At 38.3% G+C, this 14,380-nt stretch overlaps 1 protein-coding gene across 1 annotated transcript in view; it reads left to right on the plus strand.

Moving 5' to 3' along the window:
• Positions 1-224: 224 nt before the first annotated feature.
• ipmkb (inositol polyphosphate multikinase b) overlaps positions 225-14,380 on the plus strand; it is a 29,073-nt gene continuing 14,917 nt past the window's right edge. The window contains exons 1-4 of the mRNA XM_086140338.1: positions 225-1,042; positions 8,515-8,600; positions 9,603-9,699; positions 10,208-10,380. Coding sequence (XP_085996464.1) covers positions 805-1,042; positions 8,515-8,600; positions 9,603-9,699; positions 10,208-10,380 — 594 coding nt within the window. The 5' untranslated portion in view covers positions 225-804. The remainder of the gene's footprint in view (positions 1,043-8,514; positions 8,601-9,602; positions 9,700-10,207; positions 10,381-14,380) is intronic.

Here is a 14,380-nt window from a genome sequence, read left to right on the forward strand (position 1 = left end):
ACTTGGATAGAATTGTGTATAACACATAAATGTCTTAACGTAGTCAATGAGGGATAATAATGTTCTTTGAAGTGAGGAAGTGGATCTTCGACATGATAGTTTTAACTTTACAACGACAAGCCTCGAGCGTCAATAATTCATATCCATTCGAATATGTGAGATATTGACGACTAATTCACTTGAATGATGCCTGCTTGTAACAGGGGTAAAAAGGCAGGCGAAGGATAACTGGCAACTGAATTTTTACACCTGCGTCGCTTTTATTTTGGAATCCATCGGCGGAAAAGCGCTCGGCTCTAGTATTGTTGACACTGATAGGAAGTGGGATGTGGCCAGAATGTATTTATGCTGCTGTTCAAGATGTGAAAACCATTGAATCAGCGTTGGTCGGGAGCTCTGCTTCACCGGGCACAAGGAAAGTGTGGCTGTCCGTCTCCGTGTTGTTTGTCGGTGGTGACAAACGGCGAACACTAGCGGGGCTTCGCTGTCGGTTTTGTCTGGTTTGGACTACTTCCATGCAGGCTTCTCACACTCACACCCAAGCGATTTATTGAATTTGTGTGTGGGGCAGCCTTCTCTGCTTACGTAATTGCAGTATGTGAAGCCTTTCGATCATTGTTTACTTATGATTTCATTTTTCTTTTTTTGCGGACAAAGGCAAGTTACCCCCTCTTTTTATTGAAATATATATTTTTTGGATTTTGTATTGGCTTTTTGGGCCCTCCTTTCCCGTAATTTTCAAGTATATTCATTTTTTTATTGTTTTTATCCAGTATCTTTATTATTTTATTCTATTTTAAACAAATGTCCGCAACTCATCACCAAGTGATAATGGAGTCCTCTCTAGCTCTCGGCAGACTGGAAATGACTCCCAACACAACTGCTGTTGGGGTGACCCCGACTCCGCGGTATTCCGCAGACTCTCCGGCCAAAGAGAAGAGCCTACAGTGGCCTCTGGCGATACCGGGCCAGGGTCACCTGAACGGCTGCGTGCCGCTGTCACATCAGGTGGCGGGTCACAAGTACGGTGTGGATAAAGTAGGTGAGTAAAGTTGTGTGACGGCATCTGCAAGTCTATCCTGCGAAACGGGTTTCGTTCGTTCAGGCGAAAGGGGCTCGTCCTGCTCTGCTCGGCCCTTTTTATATTAGCTTCTCTTAATCTGTCAAATTTGGTGTTTTAATGGGAAAATGTTTGAAGACAAAAATATACAAAAGACAGAGGTGTTAATAAGTAAGTTAAAAGTACTTTAATTAAGTTTCTTAAGGATTCCATAGCAGTGATCAACGTCATTCAGTTCACTGGTTAATGAACATAAGGTTATGTCCGATTGGTATATATTCCCACCTATAACAAGTACCACTATAAAAAGGCATTGAAAATTATTTACTTCACTTGTCTGGGGGCACAATGTTATGGCTGATCAGTGTTATTGATATAGAAATATGTGAAATATGAATAACTTGAATTTCAGTTTTGTCCACACATCCAAGCCCGAATATTCACATAATCAGTAAAAACATTTTAATTGTGCTGCATAGACTGATGGTCAAGTAGTAATTCATCATTGTAGAACATGGCTTATGTTTGTAAACCATGACAAGAATGGGAATTAAACAATAAACATAAATTACATTTTGAGAGATCCACCTATGAAGAATGGCGGTAAGTATTGTGTATTTTCAACAAAGTTGACAAATGCTTTTAACTAAAAAGTATTTGACTTACAGTCATAAAAAAGATCAAATTCACTTGAACTTAAGTTACAATGTCTTGATGTATACAATGTAGGTCAACTGCAGAGTCAGTTGTCACCCGTGGCATCATGTCTTTAATTTGAAGCTGATTCCAGACCTGTGGCTCTAACTTCTACCCATTTGGAGACTGTTGACCACTTGCAGTTGCTGCTCTGTGGTTTCTCTTTGCTGATACACACTCAAACCCTCAGTGTGTGTCAGCAGGTGAGGTGTTTTGCTGAAGTGATTGTTCTTGATAACGTCAGCAGCTGGTACTGGTTACAGTACATTCTGTGATGGATGACTCATTGCTGATTGGTCACTGTCTCTTGCTGTTGTCAGACAGACTGGACAGCAAGCAGGACAAAACTGAGGTGTTCCCATCTTGTTGTGCGTCATATAGCTGTCTTCATATCATGATATTGTTTGGCCTGTTTTTCAGTTGGGTATTGGGCTTGTGTATATAACACATGTAACTATACTGATTATCTGTCTTGCATAAAAGTCTTGTTTATTTTCAGTTTACTTTGACCGCTGATAAGCTTTTCACAAGTTAGCAAGCAACAGTACATCCCTGATCTGATCTTTTGAAAATATATTTTCAGTTAAACAAATGTCATCCCTGTCATTCTGTGTGCAGGATAAACATGAGATGAATATATGAATGATTTGCTCACAGTTTACTGATTATCATTTCATACACACCAAATTCTCACCAAGTTTAGTTAATTTCTTTCCAATTTTGAAGCCATTTTTTGCTAATTTTTTAGGCAATGAAATGGAGAGCCAAAATATGTCAGACGGCTAATTTTACTGTTGGATGTTAATGTCCACACAACAATGTCATATTATTGGCATTGGAAATTCATGCAGCCGTTTGCTGGTCCAACATTCATTTCAACCCAATTTAAATCTCTGTATTTTAACATATCGTTTTTCTGATGTGCTTTTGAAAATCAAGTCACATTTAATAAAGTTACATGTTTGATGAAAAAACAAAATGTTAGCCACTTGTACTTATAAAAAAGAGGAAGGTGATAAGAGATTCTCATGTGTCAAAGATGAATGGCTTAAATTTTTTGATGGCTAGATTCAAGCAGAACTCCCCAGTGGCTTGCCTTCATGCCTAAGACATCGAATGTGTCTTACTTGGTCGAATCCCAAGATTCACTGACTAGTTTGAGTCATCATAAAACCTACGCATTGTGTTTTCCAGGCCATATGCAGTAGTTTGTGTGTGAATTTTCAGAATGTTGAGAGCCTCAGTGATTGAGGTCTAGGTTCTACTGATAAAAATTACCATGAAGTGATGAGAGAAATCATCTCACCCAGTAAACTATTGATTCTTGTTTTAGACTGATTTCAGAACTGACTTCTCACATAACTTTGCAGTTTCGTCTTCCTTCATAACATAAATGATGCCTGGAACTGGTTTGACACCAGTTCTGTGTTTATGGATGAAAGGTTATGTCACCACCCAGAAACAGCCTGCAACATAAAGGTGAAAAGTTAAGGTTATTTGAATATATGATTTGATTCTTTAAATATTTTTTGTTTTAAGTACAGTTTTGTTCAGTTCTGATAATGACAGTGGATAAGTCGCTCTAGTTTTAAATGGTATTTGAAGAAATTGGCTTTTTAATGAAATTTTGGCCCTCTGATGTACTCATTCCTCAAATCTGTCCAACCTTAACACTCCAAAACAGAGCCTCAACATGTTCATCCATGGAACCTCCAGCTATGGCCTCTGCCCTTTCCTCAGTGCCAATGTTTTCAAACTATGCAACAGGGTATTCAATAATGGTTTACGGAGGTCTGGAGCATCATCATGTTCTTTAATTTGCATAATAATTTTGTTATGCATTACAATGAATTTACCTATTTTGAGTCAGCATTTTCATTGTATCAGCATCTGAGCTGTGTGACATTACGTAGAGTGACACCTTACAGATCTTCACACAACTTTGTCTTCTTTATGTTAAATATTCAGCCAAAGTAGCAGCGGAGCACTGTCAGACACATCACTATAGCCAAGCCTGCGTGGAGCCTCAATCATGAATTAATTTGTGAATGTGTAGCTCAGAGGTAGAGCGCAGGCCTCCAATGTTTGAGGTCCTGACTTCAATCACTGGCATCTCCACTGTAAGTCACTTTGGATAAAAGCATCTGCCAAATGACTGTATTCATGCAGATGTTCTTATATCTGGGTGGCCATTGATGCAGACAGATGTATTTGTTTTATTTTTTCCAGAGAGCTCCTCATTTTGCTTCTTCCATCACCTACTGCACTTGGGCACTCCTTGAAAATGCCCTCATCACTGAATGTTTTGTGGCGGTGTCCCAAAATCCATGCAACTTTAGAGGAAACAGTTGTTTGCGGATTTGTGGCTTGTAAATGAATGCATTAAAATCCTCATAGGCCAGTCAGAGTTGGCTTTAAGATGAATTATTTTCTGTTGCCCACCTGCTGAATTTAGTGCATAACTGTTCCAGAATGTAACTCTGTGCTTCGTTTCATAATGACGATTCACATTCCCACTTGTAACCATTACCACTGTGTCAGAGCAGATGAGACACAGCGTTTGCCAGCTTCCTGCAGGAAGGATGAACGTAAATGCCTCTGTCCATTCTAGATTAAAAGCCTGGCACAAGCTTTGGGGCATTGACTCATAATTTCACTGCTTTTCTCTCTCATCTAAACATTCCTTTTTATTTTCTCTCTGTCAATGTCACTGCCGTTTCCAAAAGAGTGCCAGCTGCTTTCACTCAGAATGCAGGCTTAGTGTGCTTCTATTCTGTTGAGGCCCAACCTACTTCTTGGCCAATCCCAGTCCTCACTAATACACAAAAGCAATGAGTGCAGGTCAGAGACAGGTAGGACGTCCCTTTTGCTGAGTAGCGGTGTACAACCACTGTTAGAAAAACTTTGTCTTAATGTTGTTACTGCCAAAACTTAATAAAACTCCACAATGTGTCAGTTATGGCTGTGTGACAAGGCACAACACAATTTGGGGCCAGACTGGAATTGTGTTTTGTGTATTTGTGATCGTAGCCATACAACATTGTGTCTCACTACTGTCTAGCACACCATCCTTTCCATTTTTGTTGACAATTTTTGTCATTAGACATGACACTTTTCTCGACCCTCTCCAACTTGCTTTCACGTGTTGTTTGATCTCTTTTCCCCACTCTCCATTGCTCTTGATTCCAAGTTCTTATAATCCTCCATATTTATCTTTTCCCTGTAACCTCACCTTTCCACTTGGGTCACTCTTATCCACACATACACATATTATCTTGCTGCAGCTAACCCTCATTCTTTCCAGGGAAAACCTCAGTACTACTGATCATAGGCATTTGCAAAAATGATTGCCCATGCATATGTAAAGTGTGTGCGTGTGTTGTTTTTTTGCCCCCCAAACATCATCAGTCTGGACTATTTCATTCAGAGACACTTTTTGTTTTGACTTTTTCTGTTGTCATTGGTTGGATTTAAATGGCTTTAGCAGGAACCTGAAGATGTAGATACAACAAACTGAACAGCCATTTCAATGTAAACTATCAATTTGTATAAATTTCTTCTCACAGATACAGATACAGATACTTGACACAGATACTCTGCATATGAGAGACACTGGCAAACCCATTGATTTATTATTCTTGATCTTATCCAAAGTAGTTACTCAATTACAGCAGATTATTAGTGGAATATATGTACACAGTCAAGCCCAGAATTATTTATATCTCTGGCAAATTTTGACTTACCGGTAGTTACTATTGTTCAACTAACACTTCTTTTTTTTTAATTTTTTTTCTTTATTAGAAGTGACACAGGCAACACCGAAAAGAAAAGTCAGTGTATTTGCGGCCTCATTGTGGGGGAAAAGATATTTTATTTTACTTTCATTTGCAATTGAAAAATAAGTGTCATGTCCAAAATTACTCATTACTCAAAATTTCTCAAATAGAAGTTAAAGTTGAGAAAGTATTTTTTCTCCACAAACATGACTCTTGTGAATTATCTTATCTTTTGGGAGAAACCAATATCATTGCCTATCAAAAAAAGAAACTTGTTGGTTTAAAGTAAGTTAAAATATGTCAAGGTGATGAATAATTTTGGGCTTGACTGTCTGTCTGCCTGTCTGCCTGTCTGCCTGTCTGCCTGCCTGCCTGCCTGCCTGCCTGCCTGCCACTTGAAAGACACCCTTATTGTTGTTATTATGACTCTTCAGGACTGATACATGGCGGGAATCAGTTAAAACCACCTGAATAATTCTAATCTCCATTTATAGTGGACCATGTAAAAGCTGTGTTTCTTGGAAAATTACTTTCCACTTCCAATGCAGATCTTCAAAAGTTAAACCCTATACTAGTAATTACATAGGACATTTCTATAAGTTCTGACACTCAAATGAACAACTTTGACCTCAGATTCCACAGTGTCTATGGCTACAGTATGTTCACTTGTACTTCACTGTAGGGGTATTTTGGCTTTTGAATATTCTTGTCATTAACATTGTAAATCCTGTAAGTTTGTCATATTTAAATTGCTGCCAGGAGAAATTCTGAGAACAATGAATTATGTGAGGATTTCATGCAGCCTTTAAAAGCATCGCTCTACGCAGCAGTACAGAAATGGCCTTCATGTATGGGCAAGATGTTGGGACAACTCGTGACCTCTTTGCATGTTGGTCTTAGGTCTAAGTGGAGGTCTAGTATATTTCTAGATGTATAAATGTGGGGATGTGCTTGCTCATCTGTATTCTTTGAATAATCTCAAGATAGTCAGGGAGCAGACTAATCCTCTCTGCTGAAGGTTTATCAGTCTAGCTGCAATCAGTTGGGGTCAGCATGTGATGATGTAACCGGAGATTCATCTATTTGTTCCAATGTCTTCTTTTTTCAATGGCTTTTTAGGATTCCAAGTAAATTTGCATGTAAAACTGTACATAAAACAAATTTGGATCACTTTCCACACGTGTACAAAAATCTTCCCAAAAAATCAAAACCTGACATGCATCACATAGCTGATTATTTAAGAATTCAGGCCACAGGCGTGCGCGCACACACACACACACACACACACACACACACACACACACAAATCAAGAGCGAGAGGGAGAGAGTAAAGTACGTTATGGGTTTTCCTTTCTCAATTATTTGTGGGGTGTATGTCTTTATGAGAGATATATGCTAGGGTGAACTGAAATTAAGGTTTTTAAAATACATTGTGAATGTGTATGCAAAAATCATTCATTGGTGGTGTTGCAGAGTAACAAAAAATTATAGCTTAACAGCTACCTCACTAATTATCTTCAGTCTTTAGAGAGTAGTCTGATAAATTGATAATACATACTATAATTTTCTTTTTTGTGGCTTGTGTAGTGCTAGTTGAATTTGTGAGGAAAGGGAACCTATGTAATTTTTGCTGTCTGCAGGCTAATCATGGCAGCCAACGTTTGATTGTTCTGTTCATATCCAGGGCCCTCTCTCACCTCCCTCCGCAATCGCTTCCTTCAATTCTCCTAATATTCATACTTCTTGTTTTAAATTCATTAGGTGCTGTCAACTCTTATTGACAGATTGTGCTGTGTAACATATCATCAATTGCTGTCTATATTTTGTTGCTGATCAGTGCTAGTGTTATGATATAACACTTAATGATTTTCAGTGAGGTTGGGCTATGTAAATTAGAAATATTCAGTCAGTATCTTCACCCAAAGACATATCATTTATCAACAAAGTGGCTAAAAGTGTTTCATTATTAATACTACAGTTTAGTATATATAAAATAATTTGCAGTTTTTGTGTTGAATGAAGCATTCATCATGCAACTTAATGTTTTATACAATATATGGCCAAAAGTATTCACTCACCTGCCTTGACTCGCATATTAGCTTCCAGAATGCATCTCCACTGCCCGAGAGTCCAATGGTGACATGCTTTCCACCACTGTGTCCGACGCTTTGCATTGCACTTGGTGATGTGTGGCTTGGATGCAGCTGCTTTGTCACGGAACCCATTCTGTGAAGCTCTCTGCGCTCTGCTCTTGAGCTAATCTGAAGGCCACATGAAATTTGGAGGTCTGTAGCGATTGACTCTGCAGAAAGTTGGAGACCTCTTGGCACTATGCGTCTCAGCATCTGAGCTCCTGAGAGTGACCCATCCTGTCATAAATGTTTGTAAAAACAGTCTACATGCCTCGGTGCTTGATTTTATACACCTGCGGCCATGGAAGTGATTCTAACATCAGATTGTCATTATTTGGATGGATTTATTCTTAAAATCCCCATCAGGTTGCCAATACAAAAAATATATGTAACCATCCAATAACTGCCCATTAATTTTCAAGAAATAAAAGAAGTATGAACAGGAAATTATTAGAAAGGTAAAGGAGAAAAAAGTTTTATTTCAACACAAATAATCATGTAAATAAACCTTCATACAGACTTAATCTAGCAGTAATATCAAAATGGAAGAAAAACTTCTGGATATCTTGTGACAAGTTTTTCCAATATTGCTTTGGTCATTTTGACAGAGATAGTTAATTTTTTTGTGGTTTAAATACCGATTATGCTCCACCTCACAGTCAGCAGCCATGTTCTATAATCTGACTGAATTGATCGTGTTGTGCGTTTAAAATGGCTGCCCTTCTTTTTTAAATTCAACTCCTAAATTCAAAAGCTTCAACCATCTTTCTTGATTGAAGCTAACTGAACGATTTATTGGAACTCCACAAATATAGCTTTGACAGTTAGTCTGATCTTGTATTTGTTACAGGCATTTTGCAGCATCCAGATGGAACAGTCCTGAAACAGCTACAGCCTCCACCGAGAGGCCCACGAGAGATGCAGTTCTACAGCATGGTAACTATATTCACATACACTCAAAATATTTCCCATGGAAAATGCTTGTAATATCATTTTATAACTGTTTTTTTCCAATGAACATTGAAAAAATTAAAGAACCTTGTTTTTATCGAGAAAATGCTTTTGTCATTTTCAGTAAAATATAATAAAAGGATTTGCATGTTTAAGCATTTTGACTACACATGAATCGGAGTACTAACATGAATGAGATGTGTCACCATAGGTCACAGTTTCCAACAGAAGCAGTTTTATGTCTTATCTGGTCAACAGGTTGTTGAGGAGGCTGCAGCAACACAATATGGCAACAGGACATATTGGATTAAAAATCTATGACGTTATAAGAAAATACACTGTTTCAAACAATTGCTAAGTCACTCATCAACAAGACATTGCCCCTACTGCACAGAGGTCAAGAGCATGAGTTTGAATGAGTTCTTTCAAGGTAGAGTTTGCATGTTTTCCCCATGCCTGTTGGTTCCTGTTGTCAAGCCTCCTCCCAATGGCCAAAGAGATGGAATACTCCTTGTCAGCTGCAATTATCTCCAGGCCCCAACAAACACTAAACCCCACTCACCAGGACCTCTTTATGCCACAGTGTCAGTAAACAAAATGACACTGGTTAAAACACCAACATAGCCTACTTATTTGGAAAGCATCAAAGAAATTGCATGACACCTTTTTAATTTAATGTTACATTTATTGTAGAGCTTTTGTATTGGCATGCTTCACACTGGTATGGTGCAACTGATGAAGGGGCTTTTACTTTTAAAATTGAAGTTGTAAGATATTTGTTTCTAATGAATTTCAGAAAACAAACAAAATAACGTTATAAATAAAAAAGGTTGTAAAATACAGGGAAATAGAAAATTAATAGGAATGATACTCGCAAGTGACAGCTTTTGCAATGACATTTTAGAAGCTTTAGCAAAATGGACCTGTTGGATTTCGTTATTCACGCATTTAAGATATGTTAAATGTAGTTTGATGTCTTTGTCCTAGGTGTATGCTGAAGACTGCTGTGATCCATGTCTTCTGGAGCTCCAGAACCACCTCCCCAAATACTATGGCACTTGGTCATCTCCCGACAGCCCCAATGGTGTGTGTCTGTGTCAGTGCGAGTGTGCATGCATGCATGCGTTTGTTTGCTGGCACAACATACCGGCGCCCACCCCACACCCCAATGAATGAACTGGATGTACAGGATAATGATAATGTCACAGTCATTACATTTCAACAAGCTTTTTTTACGATGGGAATGCAGCAATAGATTCATAGACATTCAAATTACACAGAGGCCTTCATACTTCAACATTAAAGAGCTTTCTTTGATATGTAATGTTCAGATCTGAATGTTCTGTGTCATGAATCTAGTTTCACTAAAATAAGATGGTTGTAACTCACACCTTGGACCTTGTACTGTGTGACTCCCATGTAACAAGTCTCATGCCATTGTCGGAATCCAATGCTAATTCTGTTTGTTTTCTGTTAAGTGACCTGATTTATTTTGATGACAAAAATATAAAGTTTGTATTCGCTTTAACTTACTATATCACAAGATATGTGTTTGAAAATCAACATATTAATAATTTCTTCCTGTGTGTCAGACTTGTACCTGAAGCTTGAAGATGTGACTCGTCGGTTCACTAAACCATGCATCATGGACGTTAAACTTGGTCAGCGAAGCTACGATCCCTTTGCTTCACAGGAGAAGCGTGAGCAGCAGATCAGAAAGTACCCATTAATGGAGGAGATAGGCTTCCTGGTCCTTGGCATGAGGGTAAGTAGATCACTCCTCTATTACTATCTTTGCAATATCAGGTAGTAATTTTTCTCTATGTAGTTGCAAACATTTTTATAAGCATTTGAGTTAGAATACTGACACAGAATATTTCTCATCTGATCTTTATTCACATAAGTTCAACAAGATAAAGAAAAATCTTCCTGTAACTCTGTTTTATTTGTTGATAATTAAGTGGTTTTCTTCTGATTTTCGGGTAATGTTTCAAGATTTCTGGTATTTTCATTGTTTCTAACTGTGATTTTTAATGACTATTCAGACATTCTCTCAGGTAATTTCTTGCTTAATCTTATGTGACTTCATATAAGTCTTCTGATAACTTCATGATTTTTGGGCTATTACCTGGTGATGTTGGTTATATCTAGGCAAGTGTAGGTAATTTTATCAAAATCAAACTTACATCAAAATGATCTTTGATAACTTGATGTCAAGAATTATTTTAGCTAATGTTTTGTTTATTTGAATTTTTATACATTTGGTTTTAAGGTGATGGATGGATGGTTTTTAGGTGAATCAATGCCATATACACTCATTGTAAAAATGTGTGGACATTTTTTTGAAGCTATAAAATTCAGTGATAAAATATTGTAGGTTGGGAATTTTCTGTATGAATTGACCTTTTTTCCCCCAGACCTAATTAAGCCCAATCAGCTATCTTTACCTCGTTCTGCCATTATACAGATGATATGAGAGAAGCCCCTGTGATAAAACCGGCATCAGTGCAAATTTTGTCTATTTTACAACCCTCTGGCAGTTTCATTTAAAGGTTAGCAAGTAACTGAGTTAAACATTAAGCCTGTATCTCCTAGAGAATACTGACTGCAACGCAGAGACGAATGCAAAGTCCACACAGAACAGAGGCTGTGGGGGTTTCAATACAGCCCAGTTCATTCTTTCTTTCATGGTATTTTTATTTTTTGGAGGAGACTTATCATAAAAATAGACTCTTAATTTTCATGTGGAACAAAGGATAATTATGTGATATATGTGTTAATTTCCTCATAACTGGATCAAAGTGGTTGAAGCAGTAGTACATCTGCTGGCAAGGGTAACTGCAGTCTGAACTTTATTGTTTCATGAAATACATTGGCACCTTACAAAATTAACTGAGAAAAATTGCAATAGTTAGAGATAGGTGTATTATATCATCTTCAGCTCCTGCATCATTTGTTTTAAAAATTATTTTTCCATCTCTCTCTCTCACACACACTCACACACACGGACACGCAAAAGTTCCATGCAAACAGATGTGCTATCTGTACAAACCGCAAAGTTCTATCAGCTGAGACACAACATTATGCTGTCTAATGAGTGGAGAGGAAAGACTGAAAGAAGCTATCTTTAAGAAAGGAAGTGAGTCAAACAGTGTTATCAGTTTGTTGAGTTTCCATTACAACCCGATGACAGTATAATTGTTATCCTGTCCTGCCCCTTCAACAAACAAATAATCTCAACAAATGACCTACAACAAACCTCAACAAATTTTTTTTTCCTATTTTATATTTTTCAATTTTTACATTTGTAACACGCTAGAAATGTCTCAAAGGGTTTTGACAAAATAGAATCATATGATGAAACATTTAACACAGTTGGAAAAGACCCTATGGATATGGTAACATAATAAATCATTTTTGCTTATCAAAATCCCTTGTATTTTTTTGGCCTTTTAAATGCAGCCTCAGGGGGCACAAGCCAGTGTCTATTTGTGCCTGTCCCAAACCCAGATAAATGCAGAGGGGTGCATGAAGAAGAGCCTCCAAATGTGCACATCAAACCTACGACTACGACTGTGAGTTAGGACTAGCTTCAACGAGTTAGAGGTGCTTGACATGATGCAGAGAAGGAAGGTGGATAGGCTGTGTATCCTGGAGACCAAATGGAAAGTTATAAAGGCTAGAAGTGTTGGTGTAGGTTTTAATTTGTACTATCATGGTGTTGATAGGAAGAGAAATGGAATAGGAGTTATGTTGAATGAGTTAGGAATGTTCTGGAGGTGAAAAGGGTGTCAGCTAGACCAATGAGTCTGATGCTGGAAATTGAAGGTGTGATGCTCAGTGTTGTTTGTGGCTATGGCCAACAGGTGGGATGTGAGAAAATTCTGGATTGAATCGGATGAAATGCTGCAGAATATTCCCAGATGTGAGTGGTTGTTGGTCCAGACTTCAGTGGACATGTTGGTGCAATGATGAAGAAGTGACAGGCAGGTTTTGGCATCCAGGATAGGCACACGGAGTGACAGATGGTGGTCAACTTTGCAAAAAGGACTGGCTACAATGAATATTTTTTCCCAGAAGAGGCAGAAACATAGGGTAACTTACAAGAGCAGAGTTGGGAGCATACAGGGACACTACATCTTGTATAGATGATGTAATCAGAAAGAGATCAGTGACTGCAAAGTAGTGAAGTGAGCGTATTGGCCGGGGTGGGTGATTAATTTCTAAAGGGCTCAAAATACATTTTCTTGTTCAGTCTTTATCTATGCACCACTTAAATCAAATGATTTGGTAATAAGAAATAAGAATATGCTTTAAATATTTACAAAAAAAATTGTATAAAAAATTGTATAAATCTTCTTCTTCTTCTCCTTTCGGCTTTTCCCGTCAGGGGTCGCCACAGCGAGTCAACTTTCTCCATCTAACCCTATTCTCTGTATCTTCCTCTCTCACACCAACTACCTTCATATCCTCTCTCACTACGGCCATAAATCTTCTCTTTGGTCTTCCTCGAGACCTCTTGCCTGGCAGCTCCAATTCCAGCATCCGTCTACCAATATATTCACTATCCCTCTCTGTACGTGACTGAACCATCTCAGTCTGGCTTCTCTGACCTTCTCTCCAAAACCTGATCCTATCCATCCTGGTCACTCCCAAAGAGAACCTCAACATCTTCATCTCTGCAACCTTTAGTTCTGGCTGTTGTCTTTTGGTCATTGTAACAGTTTCTAGTCCATACATCATCGCTGGTCTCACCACTGTCTTGTACACCTTTCCTTTTATTCTGGCTGAAAGTCTTCTATCACATAGTACCCCTGACACTTTTCTCCACCCATTCCAACCTGCTTGGACCCGTCTCTTCACCTCTTTTCCACACTCTCCGTTGCTCTAGACTGTTGACCCTAAGTACCTGAAATCCTCCAGCTTCTTGATCTCCACTCCCTGTAGCCTCACCGTTCCACCTGAGTTCCTCTCATTCACACTCATATATTCTGTCTTGCTGCAACTAACTTTCATTCCAGAGCATACCTCCACCTCTCTAGATTTTCCTCTACCTGTTGTCTGCTCTCACTACAGATCACAATGTCATCCACAAACATCATGGTCCATGGGGATTCCTGTCTAACCTCATCTGTCAGCCTGTCCATCACCATTGTGAACAAGAAGGGGCTCAGAGCTGATCCCTGATGGAGTCCTACCTCCACCTTGAACTTCTCTGTTACCCCTACAGCACACCGTACCAGTGTCTCACAGCTAGCATACATGTCCTGCACCAATCTAACATACTTCTCTGCCACTCCAGACTTCCTCATGCAATACCAGAGCTCCTCTCTTGGCACCCTGTCATATGCCTTTTCTAGGTCTACAAAAACACAATGCAGCTCCCTCTGGCCTTCTCTGTACTTTTCTATTAGCATTCTCAACGCAAATACTGCATAAAAAATTGTATAAAAATATTGTATAAATTGTAATTTAGGTTGAAGGGGGAATTATTGATAATCCTATAAAAGTAAATAAATAAATGAATAAATGAATAAATAAATAAAGCAAACACAATCATACCATCACATTTCATTTAATTTTAACTTAACTTCATTTTATTTTTAACTAATTTCTTCACAACTGTAACGGTTTGTATCATGAACTTTTCTATTGTAAGATCAATGAAGTCTTATCTTAAAGCTGAACAATGAACCAATTTTATACATTAGCAATAAGTGATTTTAATCATGTCTGTTGTGCAGTAAAATTGTTCAGTGACGAAA

This window comes from Fistularia commersonii, chromosome 33 (assembly GCF_037954325.1).
Source record: "Fistularia commersonii isolate RoL2024-O1a breed Wild chromosome 33, RoL_Fcom_v1.0, whole genome shotgun sequence".
NCBI lineage: Eukaryota > Metazoa > Chordata > Actinopteri > Syngnathiformes > Fistulariidae > Fistularia > Fistularia commersonii.